General features: G+C 39.5%; 1 protein-coding gene across 6 annotated transcripts in view; it reads right to left on the bottom strand.

The window, feature by feature from the left end:
• The window catches only part of CDKL4 (cyclin dependent kinase like 4), a 58,241-nt gene that overhangs the window by 15,158 nt on the left and 26,187 nt on the right, over positions 1 to 16,896 (bottom strand). For all 6 annotated transcript variants that reach the window (XR_014254292.1, XM_082427844.1, XM_082427840.1 and 3 more), the window contains 5 exons: positions 10,477 to 10,549; positions 4,882 to 4,972; positions 3,574 to 3,771; positions 2,057 to 2,139; positions 533 to 589 (listed from right to left, as the gene is read on the bottom strand). Coding sequence is in view for 5 of the 6 variants with exons in the window: in XM_082427844.1 (XP_082283970.1) it covers positions 533 to 589; positions 2,057 to 2,139; positions 3,574 to 3,771; positions 4,882 to 4,972; positions 10,477 to 10,549 (502 nt within the window). In the remaining variant the exon portion in view is untranslated. The remainder of the gene's footprint in view (positions 1 to 532; positions 590 to 2,056; positions 2,140 to 3,573; positions 3,772 to 4,881; positions 4,973 to 10,476; positions 10,550 to 16,896) is intronic.

Raw genomic sequence — 16,896 nt, 5'->3', positions numbered from 1 at the left:
GGGAAGCCCTATATATCTATTTTTAACATCTTTATTGGAGTATAATTGCTTTACAATGGTGTGTTAGTTTCTGCTTTATAACAAAGTGAATACTTTGTTAGACAGGTATTGTAATAATCCTCTCTGACAGAAGCTATACATATACATATATCCCCATATCTCTTCCCTCTACAGCACAATTCTTGATCTTCAAACTTAAGGAGTACATTTATCCTCATAAATTTCCATAGTCTTGAATATACTGACTTAACAGTCAAATTTCCTAACGAATGCAGAAGAAGTATGGTCTTCATCATGGCAGACCTTAATTATACTCTTTCATCTTCTACTAATTTTAATGGATATGTTAGAAAGATTACTGTTTAAACCACTGATGTTCCTTTAACTGTAATTATTTTACAGTTCCTTAACTGTTTCAATGACTACATTTTTACCTTGGCATTATTTGCCCTACTGTCCACCCCTCCCAGAGTTACCGGCTTCAATCATTATGACTTGCAGTCAATAATGGTTATAATTGATGCTTAGGTACCTTCATGAAATTCAAAGCCACAGGATGAACATCTGAGAACTTTTCTTCAAGAGTTTCCTAAAAAACAAAGTAAAGCATTTCAATGTTACCTAACCACAAAGTAATGGATATTTTAAATATATTAGCATTAAGAATACTTTGGAGAAAGATCCCCTAGTAGGTTAGATTTTGATTTTTTAAAATCATAATTTTACACTACTGTGTAGTGTAATGGGAAAAACTGAAGCTATTAACTTCACAGTGTTTTGCAATTAGTGTTTGGTAAATGTTCGTGCTAAATGTCCCCTTCTGAAATCCTACAACAGTACCCTAATATCTACTTATAGGGATGCCTGATCTACTTACAGGGATGCTTTGAGCATTAATGAAAATACACTGAGCTGCATAATTAAGAGCACTACAGAAAGCAACAGAATGATGAACACAAAATTCAGAATAGTAAGGGGGGAAGGGAATGGGATTGAGGAAGAGTACATGGGGAGGGGGAAGCTTCCAAGTTAATGGCAATATTCTCCTTCCTTAACTAGGCAGCAGGTACATGTGAATTTGTTGTATTTTAGTCTTTAAATCAAACATGTTATATAAGTAATCTTTTGTAATTCAACCTCTAGACTTGTAATTCAACTTTTAACCTTTTATTATATTTGTTAAAAGTCTTAACAAATATAATAAAAAAGAAATCCAGTACATAAATCAAGGTAATATACGAGATAAATTTAAGATGAACAGAGTGTTTAGAGAAGTTGGGACAACCTGAATCTGATGGTTCACAGGTGCCATAAATCATGACCTGGCTTTGCAGACTCGCCCCACCTCCAACACAGCTGGAGCGTGGCACATGCTTCCCCTGACCGTCCTTTCATTCTATAGGCAGAATCTAGATCATGCAGAGTTTTAAAGATCATAGCCCAGACTTAGGTAACACAGACAGGAAATCAATGACTACAGAGAGTAAGAGGGTCAAGTAGTCATTGGTAGATTCCCAAAGAAAGGCAAAGACCACAGGAAGAGTACAGAGGTGATCATTGTGGTTTGCAGTTTTGATTTGGATACAATGAGGATCATTTTGTGGAATGACCTTCCATGTGGAAATATATGTTGTGAAGAAATAGTTTCTATTGATCTGAGCTTTGTTTCAGAAGCTAAAAAAATAGAGAATGCATTTTTTTTCAAAATAGAGACAACTATGGTAAGTACTATTTATGAGAAAATAATTATTTCATAATTATTTCAGGGCAAGGTACCGGAGTGTTTTGATTAAAAGGATCACGGTATTTATGAAGGAACTAAGTATACTTTCACTTCAAATTTAAAATTGAATTAATCTTTGAATACATAGGGCAAGTAAACTTTTAAAGCATTCTCCTGGTTCATTTTATGTAGTTTTTACATAGTTTTTTTGACCTGTGTCAGTGTGTCGTAAGGAAAACAGGAGCTCAATGCACAAACATTAAAAAAGAAACAACTACCCCTATGAAGAAAGTAGCAACACAGATAACAAAACACCAGAATCCAGCAATTTACCATATCTTCTGGTTCAGGAATACTGATGCCATGGAAAAATTGGTTACTTTTAAAGATAGATTGATGTCTTGGGATTAGTTTTCCTGTAAAATACAAACCACATAACTCATGATAAATTTACTGAAAATAACATAATGCTTAAATGGTTAACTTCTGAGGTCCAGACGTGAAAGAAATACTGAGCCTGACCATTCCCTCCAGATTTAGGAGGAATGGGTCACTGCAAAAACATACCTTCTCAGGTAAGGTCAATGCTCCCAAGGAACTCTCTTTGCCACACATGGTTTGGTCTGCCATTCAGCCGCCACCAAAAGAGGAGGTAAGCAAGTGGTCTGGAGGGCTTTACACATATGATCCCATTTAATCTCATAACCATCTCACAATCGTTGCTATTTTTCATTTATACTGTCTCAGTCAGAGAATGAGGCTCAGAGGTTTGATCAGCTGTCTAAAGTCACACGGTCATTAGGTGACAGACCCAGGATTCAGACTCAGGTCTAACATCTGCCTAATGTAAATTTCCACAATCCTTGTAGGAAATCAATTAAACAGCATAAGCTTCAGGTGTGGCCTGTAGTGATACGCTACCCCACATTTTTCATGCTGCGGAATTCTCCAGCAGAATGTGTTGGGACCACACAGGGAATTGCATCAGACCAGACAGCAGTAGTTCCCTTGCCCAGCAGCCATGCTGCCAGGAGAGCCTATGGGAAGGGATTAATAAATACCCATCACTTTGTTTGCATCCATGCTGCTGGCGTAAAGTTGCAGCTAATCTTTTGGGTTATGTTCTCTTCCAACCAGGTGGAAGTTGACAAGTGCTGAGGACGCTGCATCGTGATGAAAGCTCACGAAAGAGAGCATTTGAGTCCATTCTTATTCTGCACTTAACTAGTTGTAGGACTTTAGGCCACTCATGGAAGCTCCCAGAGCCTCAGTTTCCTCACTGGCAAAAACAGGCACAATGAAAAATGTTATAATGTCCTTAATGGGCTTTTCTTAAGACTGAAAGAGATGGTGTGTGTGAAAGTAATTTGTAAATTCTTAAGTATAAAGAAGCAGATTTGAGGAGTTGCAACAGAGGCTGTAGAGCCTGCAAAACCTAAAATATTTACCATTTGGCCCTTTATAGAAAAAGTTTGCTCACCCCTGCGCTAGAGGAAAGGGGGAAAATCCTCTTTTACAGAGGATAGAAAGTGCATTTGAGTAAATCTCTTTAGAGTAAGCTCTATGCAGCTGACTCATACCCTTAGCCCTATCTTAGGCTGATAAGGAAAGTAAATGTATAGTTTATTCCACGGCTAATTGACTTGACTTGGAAAGGCATCTGAAAACTCCTCACTGACAGAAGTTATGGCTCTACACATTGAGAAAAGGGTTGGGCTTTGGCTACAACCCAGAACAGCCATCCCGAGTAGCACTTTGGAGACGAAAGAAAGGTCTTATTGTTCATTACAGTGACATACCACTACTATAACACTTTAGCAACTCTGTAAGCCATAAAATGCAACTTATACCCAGTGTTCTGATTATCAGATACAGTTGGTCCACATCTGATTTTCCAGGCCAGAGTGGCTGGCCTGTCAGGAGCTCTGCAAAAAAGCAACCGGTAGCCCATACGTCGACTGAAGAACCATAGTGGGTATCTCCCACAAGAAGTTCAGGAGCTCGGTACCATCTTGTAGCGACATAATCAGTGTAGGCATCTCCTGGAACTGCAAATGCATCAGTCAATCAGGTGGGTCACATTCTCCCAAGAGGGGAACTGCTCCCAAGAGCAGTCAGGCATTCAGATCAGCTTTAGTAATTCTCAGAAGCCACGATACTCCTAACAGTTCATGCAGTGAGGCACTAATCGAGCAAACAGTGCTCAGATAGTAAATTCACCTTCCCCGTACTATATATAAAATAGATAAGCAATATACTGTCCAGTACAGGGAATTACACCTGTTATCTTGTAATGACCTATAATGGAGTATAATCTGCAAAAATACTGAATCCCTATACTGTACACCTGAAACTAACATAATATTGTAAATCAACTATATACTTCAATTTTAAAAAGTTCAACTTCCAAAGGTACCTTAGCTAGTTAACATCTATATAATCCGAAAAAGAGAGGACCAGGGCGAGGGGGTAGGGAGAATTTCTACAGTGTAACTTCAAGTATAAACCAGCTTCCCACTGCATTGTCAAGTCACCTGTGTCTGGGTCCTATCAGGATATTGATTATGTGTATGCCCCCCGTGCAGTGTGTCTATTGTTAATGCATCTTTTTGCCTGCTGCACAGCTCTAGATTCAAGGAGACATCATTATTTGTCCCCCTTTCCCTTGGTTCCTCCCTCTCTGGGATGACTTCTTTTTTCTCAGCACTGTCTCTGAATCCTCTCTGTCATTTTCTCTTTACTCTCCTAGTCTCATCAGCTCCATGAAGTTTTTCCCAACCACTCTAGACCACATTAATATCCCCCTCCAGGGAACCATCTGCCCTTTCGCTTTAGTACTTTATTGCCAGTCATCTTGTATTATTCTTTTGTTTCTTTTACTTCATATTATAAGTGCATGAAGACCAGAAATGCATCTTGTAGTTCTTTTCCTTTCCTACGGGGCAAAGTACAAAAATGTGACATCCAATAAATTGTAGTTGATTGGATGGAGGTGAAGTGTGAACTGATGTACTGACTAAAAGGTTACAGTGAAATTTCCCTTTTTGAATAATAACAATATAACAATCAGCATACATTCAGTATCTAAAGTAAGAATTTAAACTGTATCATTTCATAATCATCTGAATTGGATAAGTTAGTAAAAAATTGCTACTTACTCAGAATTCGTGCAAACCCAAAGTCACAGATCTTGATTATTCCTTGCTTAGTTATTAGAATATTTTCAGGTTTTACATCTCTGTGAATACACTGTAAGAAAATATTTAATTATTTCCCCGAGTCATCCAGACAATGAAGCATAATGAACATTTAACTATTCGTTTAAATGATAAACAAAGCCTGTGAGATAAACACAAATATGGTTTTCCTTCATTTTTCTAAAAACTTAAATTGCCATTTTTTTCATTTGTAAATCTTATCATACCAAAAGAAAAAAAAAGTTGCTATATTAGGAAAGAAATTAAAATAATTATTGGATAGGAAAACTGAAAAAATTTTTTTTGAGAAGGGAGTATCATATAATTATTTTTTCCACTTTTTACTGAGCCCTATTTAAACAGTAAGAGGTAAAACCCTGAATGAGACAACAAGGTCCTACTGAATAGCACAGAGAACTATATTTAATATCCTATGATAAACCATAATGGAAAAGGATATAAACAAAGAATATATATGTGTAACAGAGTCACTCTGTTGTACAGCAGTAATTAACACAACCTTGTAAATCAATATGAGGTAACCCTGAACGAGGTAACATTCAGAGTGCTTCTAATAAGAACGGCTGCCCCCCAAGAATCACAATGCAGGTTGCACAAATATTGCAGATTTGAGAAACTGGAAAAACATTTGAATGACAGCAAAAACAAAATTCATTAGAGTGACCATCTTATTTATCATCCAGCTCTATTAAGGATGTGTGAAAGGGAGCTCTATTAATTACTACGTGATGACAACAGACCACAACTGTCCTGGGCAAGCTGGGATGTAACGGTCACCTATTAACAAGAGATACCAAATATTCGGCCTCAGGGGATGAGTATCCCCAACTAATCTGCAACCATTAACAGCTTTCTTGAAACGTGACCACATGATGCTGTTGGAGTTGCCCCTGGGAGAGCGGGTCACCACCGGGAGGCATTCTCCCCTCAGAGTCCTCTATGTGTGGAGACCTTACAGCTTGCTGCAACACCCCAGGACCCTGAGTGAAGCAGGTGCTCCTTCCTGGATGTGAGAGGGCTAAGCTGGGGGTGTGGATGAAGGTGGGATGAGTGAGCCCCACTCACTATTAGTCCAGAAATGGCTATTCCATGCTGTGGATGCCCCAGGAGAAAACAACTCAGGCCCTATTCTTCAGAACTGTAGCTTTCCAGGTTATCCTCCCTCCAAACAAGCACATAGATAAAAACGATGTTGCTCTTCTTGTACAACTCAGCCCTCATGTGGAGCTCTGAACTTTTCAGAGCACTTCCACATGAATTAGTTCATCCTTGCAACAATCCTGTGATTGCAGGTGGCTACCCACGGACTCCGGATTAAGTACCACAACAATCAGCTCTTTCTGCCTCACTTCTCTGTTGTGCTGTCAGTCTCTTGAACTATTCTTGTCAAATTGACAATTTTGAAATAGTTTTTTTTTTGCTTCTATAATAGCTATCTAAAAGGAGAAAATGTTGAACCCTAAATTCATTTTGGGTCACAAAAACGGCACTGGTACTAGAAGCTTGTTTGTATTGTCTCAATTACTGTCAACTGTCTCATAATTTGTACAACCAGCAGTTAGAAGAAACCTTTTAAGGCCTCTTAAAAGTCCTAAGGCCTTAGATATTAATTTTTAAAAATACGTTGTTATAAGCCAACATAGTTTTCATCCTACCTTTTAAAGCAACACATTTATGAAAACTGGATTAACACTTTGCATCATATTCACCTATAATAATTAGTGATTTAATAAGAATAGGTTATATCCCTCAGGTGAGTTTGCATCAGATTCTAAAATTTCTGTACTATATGTGTCATTACCAAGTAAATGGACTTACATTGATACCTGTCTATTGGCCTATTTAAATATGCAAATCCATGTGAAATTTACAGCTACTTATCTTCCAACCACAACATACAAAGGCAAATGAAGTATTGATATGTCCCAAAGAATCTGAAAAAATGTTTAGTGTAATGCAGGTAAGAGAAGCTACAAATAAAGAAAGATAGATGGAGTATTATATAATAGAAGAAGGAAAAAGAGAGTAAAAATCACTGGAACAGTAAGAAGCAGAGTATGGAGAACAGAAGATGCTTAGACATACAGCATTCACCTTCTCCACTGCAAAGCTGCACTCAGTGCAAACTCTGTAATGCCTCTCGCAATCAGCTTATTTTCCACCTAAGAGCAATAACTTGCAAGTCAGTGTAACCAAAACACTTTGATAAACTTGGGTATCATACACAGCTTTTAGCAAACATTGCTTAAACTGGGTTATTGCAGCTGACGTGCAATCTCATTTTTATAATCTCAAAAGCCAGCAAGGAGAGGTATCCACGGTATTTTAAACCTGACCCTTAATTTTAGGAATCATCTCCGGAAGCTTCCCTACTAGAAGTTGCTTCTTTATGTAGCCTGAATGGACATCTGAGAAGGTTGTTCTTTGAGTCTTATGGATGGATACTCATAATGAGAGAGGAAAGAAACCTCCTCCTTGACAACTAAGTCATTGATATCAACAAGACGATGATGGATGTTACAGCCAGACATACTCGTATTTTGGAAGTCACTGTAATTTTGTCATTTTGACATGAAGTTCTTTTTTTTTTTTTTGGCCGTGCCGTGTGGCTTGCAGGATCTTAGTTCCCCGACCAAGGATCAAACCCGGGTCCACGGCAGTGAAAGCACAGAGTCCTAACCACTGGACCTCCAGGGAATTCCCAGACATGAAGTTGTTTTTCTCTAATCGATACGTCAAATATATAAAAATTCATGAGTTCACAATGATGCTAAATGGTCACTTTAGTTACCTCAATCTAGCCATATTATAGGGTAAAAAAAGAACAAAATGAGTAGGTATTTTCATAAGTCCAGTGCTTCTCAAATTTTAATGTGCACATGAATCACCCGGAGATCTTGTTAAAATGCAGATTCTGAGTCAGATCTGAATGGGCCTGAGATTCTGCATTTCTAATGAGCTCTCAGGTGATCTCTACAAACCACACTTTGAGTAGCAAGGCCTTAATCCCTTACTACCGTAACCTTCCTTTCTTGGTAGGGTCACCACTCTGGAGATAAAAAGGTAGTCATGGTCACCACAGGTTGAAAGCTGGGAATCTTTAGCAACACCATTTGGGTCAGACTGCCTTTTCTATTCTTTGAGAGTATCATGAGGGTTCCTTTAAAATAAGGAGAGTATAAAGGTTTTAGATGTAGTATTGTAACAACTTATATATGATTTAGATTTTTTTTCCTTTGTGTGCATTTTAGACAATAGGTTTGTTAAAAAAAAAAAAAAAGATACATAAAAGCTTACTATAGCATAAGAAAATGGGATAACCAGAGTTCAGAAGTAATTTCCACGTTGGAGGAAGAAATTTTGTCTGAAAAATTATCCATTTTTAATAAAGGCCATAGATTATAAACTGGACGTTTTCAATATTTCAAAGTTTAAGGTACAGAACATGTTGTTCCAAGCAGAGAAAGAAATGGTGGCAGTCGCACTGAGCTACAATAATGTTTGGGTCCCCTGGAAATAGTAAGTCGTAATCAGGTAGGTAAGTTGATTCATTGACCCACTCATTCATTCATTCATTCATTCCTTCATCCAGTTATTCAACAAATGTTTCCTGAGCACCTTTTATATAAAAAGATCCATGCTAGGCTAAAGCGATACAAAGGTAAATCAGCCACAGACATTGTATTCAAGCTTATAATCAGTACACAGGAAAATGTCTGATTATATAGGGATAATGTACAACACTTATGGTAAACAGAATTTTTAAAAAATCATTTTAATTACCCATAAAACTCTAGCAACAAACAGGTGAACTTGAATACCTCTCAGAGCATGGTGAAAAGCAACAGAGATGGGGATTCAATTCAGCATCATCTTTAGTAATTATTTGAAAGTACAATTTGCATCATGAAAAACAGGTTTATGTATCTTGTGGACAATATCCCTCTATACTCTATCAATAGAAAATAAAAGTTTCTGACTTATCCTAACAAAACAAACAAACAAAAAAAAACTTCACTGACTTCTAAAAGCTAAAGGAAGCTTTCCCTAAGTATTGAAATTTCGTTCCATGATCTTGTACTCTTTTTCAGCAATCCTAGACTACTATGATAGATATTCTGCTGGCATCAAAATTGACCATATGGTAGTCTGTATCCTTGCCTCAACACTGCCTCCGTGTAGGCACCAACGCAAAAGGTCTAGAGTTATTTTTTAAAAAACTATCATTATAGCAAAAGCACCCAAGAGCCTACTTAAAGAAGCTCCCACTGGCCTAAGATTTGAACATCAGAGAGAACAATTATTGCAAAGGATTGAAACACATCAAATACATAAAATCCATTTGTTTATAGTGATACCCTACACCTCCCCAAAACCCTTCATTGTTCACCCTTTGAGGCTGCCAACACCCCAGCCCATCACTCTTGAGTACTGACAAATAAAGGGAATAATCACATATTTATCTTACTGTACTTTACAGTAGCCAGAGTCCATGACGGTAAATTCTTCTCCATAGAATTCCAATTAACAAATGCAGAAGGAATAATAGAATTAGAAAATCACCACCTTTTAACCCTAATGAAATCCTGGAGAGAGGTAATAATTATCTATGAATGCTAAAACGAAATAAAAGATTGACAGGGAAAGTGATAATGGAGGGGATCAAATGAACACCTCCTGAACCCACTAATCTATTTTAAGACAGTCAAAAGTGGGAAAGACAACCAGACGTTATATATGCCTCATGATGCTGATGCAATAAGAAGTGTACAGCACTATATGTGAAGCATTCCTGTCTAAAAAACTGAACCTGAGTATGATCAAGCCTCTGGATATAAACACCAATTTATAGCAAATACAGGTGAAAGAATAAGTTAAGTAACACATAGGAAGCAATCGGCCAAAATGATTTCTATAACACAGGAGTAGTCAAAGTGTGGCTCTAGGACCAGCAGCTTCAGTATCAACTGGGAAACTGTTAGAAATGCCAGTTCTCAGGTCCTATCCAACACCTACGGAATCAGAAACTCTGGGAATGGGCTCAGCAAAATGTGTCTTAACAAGACCTCCTGGTGATTTAGATGCTTGCTCAAGTTTGATACCCATGGCTGTAAAAAATTAATGATGGGGAAAAAAAAGGTAGGGGAAGGGGGACTGTTACAGAATAAAAGACTTAAGAGACATTAAAAACAAAACAAAATCAAGTGCCATGGAGGGTTACACTACTGATATCCTGAAAACTTACTTTAATCCAATTTAAAAATAATTATAGGAATCAGTATTGTGGCAAAAAGAAACATTAAGTTTATACAAACTTTTAATTCATAAGGAATGAGTAATTCGATTCTTACAGAAATTGGAAAAGAGCCATGAATAATGCATTACTTTTCCTCATATTCTGTAACTTTCTTTTGTTTTGCTCTTTTGGTTCTTATTTTCCCTCTGTCATTAGCTCTTCAAATAGACCCCTGAGCTAAGTAGAAGAAAAGAGTCATCATGAAGAAATCAGCAAATACGTTAGAAAATGTTACTTACGTTATGTCTATGACAGAAGTTAAGAGCTTGAAGTGTTTGCCATAACACACTTTTGATCACTCCATCAGCAAGTCTGGGGGAAAAAACAAAAAAGGAAATGAAAACTCCTAAGGTAGGGTTTCAGGAGCAGAACTGGGAATAGAAATGGGATGGGTGGGGCTTGTCATGGCCAAAGGATGCAGTGCAAAGGGAGTCTTGGAAATTTTTTTTTTTTTAATGTTTTAACGAAAATTGCTTTACTACTTTTTCTTTATGATTATATAATTTTTGCTTTGTAATTTGAAATTTTTACATCTGTAAAAATGATCCATGCTTATCATGAAAATTCCAACAATATAGAAAAGTAAAGAAATAAAAAGTGTTGACTCAACTCTTGCTAGCTCAAAATAATTGCTGTAACTTATAGTGACTGTCCCTTTAGGAATCTCTGTTTCTCTCCCTCTCTCTGCAGTTACCTTTTAATATTAAATAAATACATTCATATGGTTCAATATTTTTAAAGTTAAAAGAATATCCATGAAGAATTCTCTCTCATACTTGCCTTGCCAACCATTTCATCCTCTGCAACTTCCCCTGCCTCTTTCAGAAACATCCTATGCATTGAGGTACAGATACTAATATGTATACATATATTTCAGTGGCCAAGGATTTCATTATATGGATGTATCATAATTTACTAAGTCCCCATTGATGAGCAATTAGGCTTGACACGATTTTCATTTCTAGAAGCAATGCTTCAGTGAATATCTACTCATCCATCTATGGAAGTTGTGCAGTTATCTTTTTAAGGTAAGTTCTAGAAGTGGGATTTCTGGGACCTATGGTAGGCACATGTTACATTTTGATCCTGCAAGTATGAACTTCAGGTAGACCTGAGACTTGGTTTTGCAGGAAAAAAGGCATTCTTGAAGGTTGACCTTCAATTCATCCAATTCATGTTGGCGGTAAACACTCAAGCATGTGCAAGGGTTGTTTTATAACAGTTACCTATGCCTGGTAAGCAGGCAGGTACACAGCCAGGGGAGGCCAGGGAGAATAAAGGGCCCTTGAGAATGGGAGGCTGGGAGCTTCTTGCCCCTGAAGATTCCTCACTCTGTGGAAAATACTGGGGAGTGTTTTCCATTGGGGAATTGGGGATCTGGGCAACTTGTATTCTGTCTGGGAGTACTTAGTGTATTTTGTGTAACCATTTCTATAAATTGCAGCAATTACATTCCCTTTAACTTTTCTGTTGATGTCTTTCCATTGCTCACATCCCTGTCCCAGGATGATGCCTTCACAGTTACATACGGCCAAACTACCCTCTCTAAGCAAGGTTGTACATATTTACACGCCCACCAAGCATCTATGCATTCGAGTCCCTATCTCCTCATTGTCTTGCCAACATTCAGTTTTGCCAGTGTTAGGTTTGCCAATCTGTGGTTCAAATAAAAAGATATCTCACTTTGGTTTTCATTAATTTCACTTCATTAATTATTAATGATTTTAATTTTCACATTATTGAACATTAAACTTCTCTCCTTTTGTGTATTTTCTGTTCATGCCCTTTATTGCTTTTCGATTGGTCTAGTTACTCTTCTTTAAATTGACTTATGAAGACTCAATGTGTATCAGAGTCTACATAGATGCTGTAAATATTTTTCTCAGTGTGTTGTTTGCTTTTCAGCCCTCTTCGTGGAGGTGAGGTTGTTGTTGGCATATTTTCAAAAATCTGAAACACAAGATTTTTTTTCACTAAATGTTCTACTGTAAGGATTTTTTGATTAAAAAAAAATTACCTAATATTCCAAACACACCCATCACTCAGTTTTAATATTGTATCATATTTGGATATTTACATCATGTGTTTAGATCACTTTTTAGAAACTGAACTCATTATCGTGCAGATGGAGCTGGTCTTGTAGAACAGTGGGCTGGCCTGTGTGTGACGCAGGTGTGGCACCAGTGACAAGACATGTGAGGTCTGGGTAAACACCAAGAAATAGCAACCACTGAATGGAGGTATTTTGCTCAGAGCAGTTTCCCCATCTCAGATCACAGTGACGGTGTCAAGCCCTTGGCATCAGTGATCTGGTGGCAGCCTTTTGACACTAGCTCTTCTCAGTATTGTGAAAGCACCTAATTCTCAGTATTGAGTCCCTTTCCACTTAAAATGTCTACAGTGGTTTTTATTTCCTATACTGAATTCTGGTATAACTTTATCCTCTCCCTCCTTTACCTAAGAGCCAAGCCTGAGACTACATTATTTATATTTTTTTAATGAGGCAGAAGGAATAGTACAGCCATTTGTGCACAGAGTTCAAATCCCAGCCGTGCTGCTTCCTAGTTTTATAACCTTGGGCTAGTTATTTGTGCTTTCACTTTTCCTGGAATAATACCTCACAAGTTTATTGAGAAGTCTATCCCTTAAGAGTCTGGGTATTAAAACCTAGGTTCATGATATGAGGGTTTGGGGTCAGACGAGGTGAGTAGATGGGACTGACACCCAGTGCAAAGATACAAAGAGCCTGAAGAGGATGGGGAGGGGCCCTGAGGTGAGAAAGAGCTGGGAGTGTGGCGGCCAGTGTGGCTAAAGTGTGAGTGAAGTTGCAGAGGCTGGCGGGGCCAGACCCCCGAGGGCCTTCTCAATCTGGGTCAGGAATTTGCACTTTACTAAATTCAAAGGGAAGTCATTGAAAGGACTCAAGAAGGCAAGTGACATATATAGAGAATGGATTTCTGGGGCAGAGTGGATACAGGGAGGTTAATTAGGAGGCTAATTTAATAATCCGGGTGAGATCTAGTGATTTAGATGAGGCTGGTAGAGGTGGAGGGAAGGGAAGTGGATCTTAGTCCTGGGAGGAGGGCTTCCCTGGTGGCGCAGTGGTTAGGAATCCGCCTGCCAATGCAGGGGACATGGGCTCGAGCTCTGGTCTGGGAAGATCCCACATGCCGCGGAGCAACTAAGCCCATGCGCCACAACTACTGAGCCTGCGCTCTAGAGCCTGCGAGCCGCAACTACTGAGTCTGTGTGCCACAACTACTGACGCCCGCACGCCTAGAGCCCGTGCTCCGCAACAAGAGAAGCCACCGCAATGAGAAGCCCGCGTGCTGCAACTAGAGAAAGCCCACGCGTGCAATGAAGACCCATCGCAGCCAAAAAAAAAAAAAAAATCCTGAGAGGAACTGGCAAGAGTAACACATGGCCCTATTCATGTAGAAACAGAACGTTTGCATGGGTCCACGGACTCTAGGGACCGGGATCCAGTACTGGAACTGGGAAACCAGGTATGGGCAAGGGTTCAGAGACTGGCAGAACCCTGGTTACTAGTGTTAGTAACACGGAATTAGGCGTGAAGTAATGTCCTAAGAAACTCCCCAGCTATTGTTGTGAAAGAGGGGTATTTAAGGGCATCTCACAGGAAGAGTCCTGGCTTCTGTTCAAAACAGAATCCTTCGTGAGCTCAGATTCCAAGAAGGCAGATTCCATTTTAGGCAAAACAACATTTATACAAAATAACAGCTACAAGCAAATACCGCTGATCTTAGGAAGAGGAGATAGTTATCAAAGAGAATACAGATTCACACAGTGTTCATTCCAGAAAGGTAGAGCATTGCAACATTATTCAGCCACAGTCAGCATTTTTCAAGGCATTTTGGAGTGAAATAAAACCTTCTGTAGAAACCAACTGATACTCTATGTTTAAATAGTATACTTTGGTGAGTGCACAAACAAATACTGGAATAGTGAAGGCCTGAAAGCAAAAACTAGACATTCTGGTTCAAGCCCATAGGGGTTAATAAGGGTGACAGGGTCAGGGAATTTAGACTGGGCCACTCAGAGGCTGCTCTCTTAGCCATTCAGGGGAATCCTGGCGCTGACATCAGAGCTCATTATCTGTGTTTTAGTTTGTTATATAACTTGACATGGAAAACTTGATTTCATTATCAGTACCCAAGATGAATTGAGTCCTTCTCTGTAAACCTTTGTTATCCTAGAATAAAATCCAACCTTTACTGTGGCCTACCAGCCTCTTAATGATTTCACTTCTATTAACCCCCCCCCCACCATCCCCCCCCACCCGCCGCCCCTTATCTCCTATCACATTCCCACTGACCTCCACTCCGGCCCAGTTAGCGTCCGCTATTCCCTGAACAGACCTCCAAAGCTTTGTGTTTATTGTTCCACCTATGCCCCTCATAGGGCATTCTCTAATCCCTCAGTGTGCTTTATTGTTCTCCAAAGGCTTCTAACTCTGCAAGGGCTTTACCTTGCAGAGCTCCGGGGCCTAGAACAGTAACTGGTACCTAATAGGCCCTCAACTAAGCTTCCTTCGCTGGCACTCTCAGAAACTGTATAAACTAACACCCTGTAATAAATCCCTTTTCGCTTAAACTAGCTAGAGTGAATTCTGTTGTTGAATCCTGATTAGTTCAGAATATGATAACAGAAGTGGGTATGGGAAACAAAGTCAAGGCCTTGGGAACGTAGGCTATCTGACTTAGTTGGGTCTGAAGGCAGGGGGATCTAATTACCATTAGTGGCTGGAACACTGGTAAATGGGCACCCAGTGATGAACCAATTATTTACATAATCACCTGTGGTCATCTGGAATGAAGTGCCTATTCAGGGCAGGGCTTTGCTGGACTGAATGTGGTTGAACAATATGGGAACATATGGGAAAGTAATAAAAGAAAAGCGGGGCAGGCTGGCTGTTTCTCACTTCACTGGAAAAATTAAAGAAAAAACAAAAGGACAGCTTTAGGGCTTTGATAGTTTGGTTCAAGGCACAGTTAGGAAACCAGAAGTTTCAATGGTTGCCCTTATTTCTTGTATTTTTAAGACTCACTCCATTGACCATTGGAATTACCCTGAGATGACTGAAAAATCGGATGCTGAGAATAGTCCTGCAGGGTGCTGAATGACAACACAGGTTGAATTTATGTGAGGTTAATTAATTTCTCAGTTAATTAACTGAGAGATATACTTTGAGAATTGAAATGTGGCACTTTGGGAGTATTCATAGAACTAAGAGCATCCCAACTTGCTGCCAAAGGTCTCTTCTCATGTGAAGTAGCCCCCAAACTTGTGTTATGAGGCTGCTTCTGCCTTGTTGAGGACCCCCCCCAATGATCTCACTTGAGGCAGCTGTGTTGCATGGGGGGGCTGCCAATTCTCCTCAAGACTCCTTTCCCAGCTACCCATCAAGGTCTCCAAACCTTGACTAAAGTCAGATCCCAGCATGTCCCAAGGGGACTATTACAAAGTCAAAGAGAGGGAAAGAAGATTTACACGGCAAAAAGAACTATAGAATTTTCCTAATTTATACTGGAGAATGTATGTGGAAATGGATTTCATAAGTGTAGGACCAGAGAGGAGGAAACAAGATTTTAGACTTGGGCGGATTATAACAGTATGGGCACACTTATTAGCGAGCCTGGTTTCAGTAAACTCCCTGGAGCAGCTAGGAGTGAGTCTAGTTGACTGCTGCACTGGTTGATTGCTGCACTGGTTTGATTGCTGCACTGGTTTGATTGCTGCATTGGTTTGATTGCTGCACTGGTTTGATTGCTGCATTGGGTGATTGCTGCACTGGTTGACTGGAACCTGGACTAAACGGTTGCCTGTGCCAAATGAAGTTGCGATGCCAGAAATTCATTGGTAAAATGAGGGGGAAGAAATCCAAAGTTTTGAGGAGACAGGAGTGTTGAGAGGATTTGTCACAGGCATCATGCTCATCTATGTCTCTCCGAAGTATGTAATGGCAGCACTAATCTACGTTTGTCCCCAGATCTGCAGTATTGCTTTCAGTTTTCTATTTTGATAAAGAGACAGCATGCCAGACCCTTCTACTAGGCTCCTCCCACCACAGCAGCCTTCATTCCTTGGATCAGAGCCAAGTGGCTCTTATTCCATTTGCTAGTGTACCTATTTCCACTATCCAGTTAGGAAATGGGGAAATAACCCCAAGGATGGATTCCTGGACTTTCTAGGACTGCCAGGAGATGGATTCAAGTCAAAATTTCATTTGCCACCTGACTCTCACTAAGTTGCCCATCACCACCCCCCCACAAACTGGTGAACCACAGTGGCTTTCAAAGTCACTGGTGATTGGTTTTACCGCAGAGCACTGACCAGAAATTCCTGAAAGATTGGGTAGCTCTCTTTTCCCAGTACACAGCTATCCTGGTAAATGGCCACAGACCATTCTGGGGTAGGCTAAGAGGAAGAATTAAGTACACACATATGATGTTATTGCAGGGCTATTCCCCAAGGAGAGCTGCTGGCTCCCCTTTATTCATGAGGCCCTGGGTCTGCAAACTGGCTATTACGGTGACTCAAGCCAAGCCTCTAGTTACTAGTTTATGTAGAACAAATAGAAGCTTAGTGACCTGCCCATCTCCTTTGTGTGGGAGAACCCATGGTCAGACCGAACCATT

The sequence above is a fragment of the Balaenoptera physalus genome (assembly GCF_965194825.1).
Source record: "Balaenoptera physalus genome assembly, chromosome: 15".
Taxonomy (NCBI): domain Eukaryota; kingdom Metazoa; phylum Chordata; class Mammalia; order Artiodactyla; family Balaenopteridae; genus Balaenoptera; species Balaenoptera physalus.
Note: the sequence above shows the minus strand (reverse complement) of the source record. Positions and strands in the feature narration are given on the sequence as shown.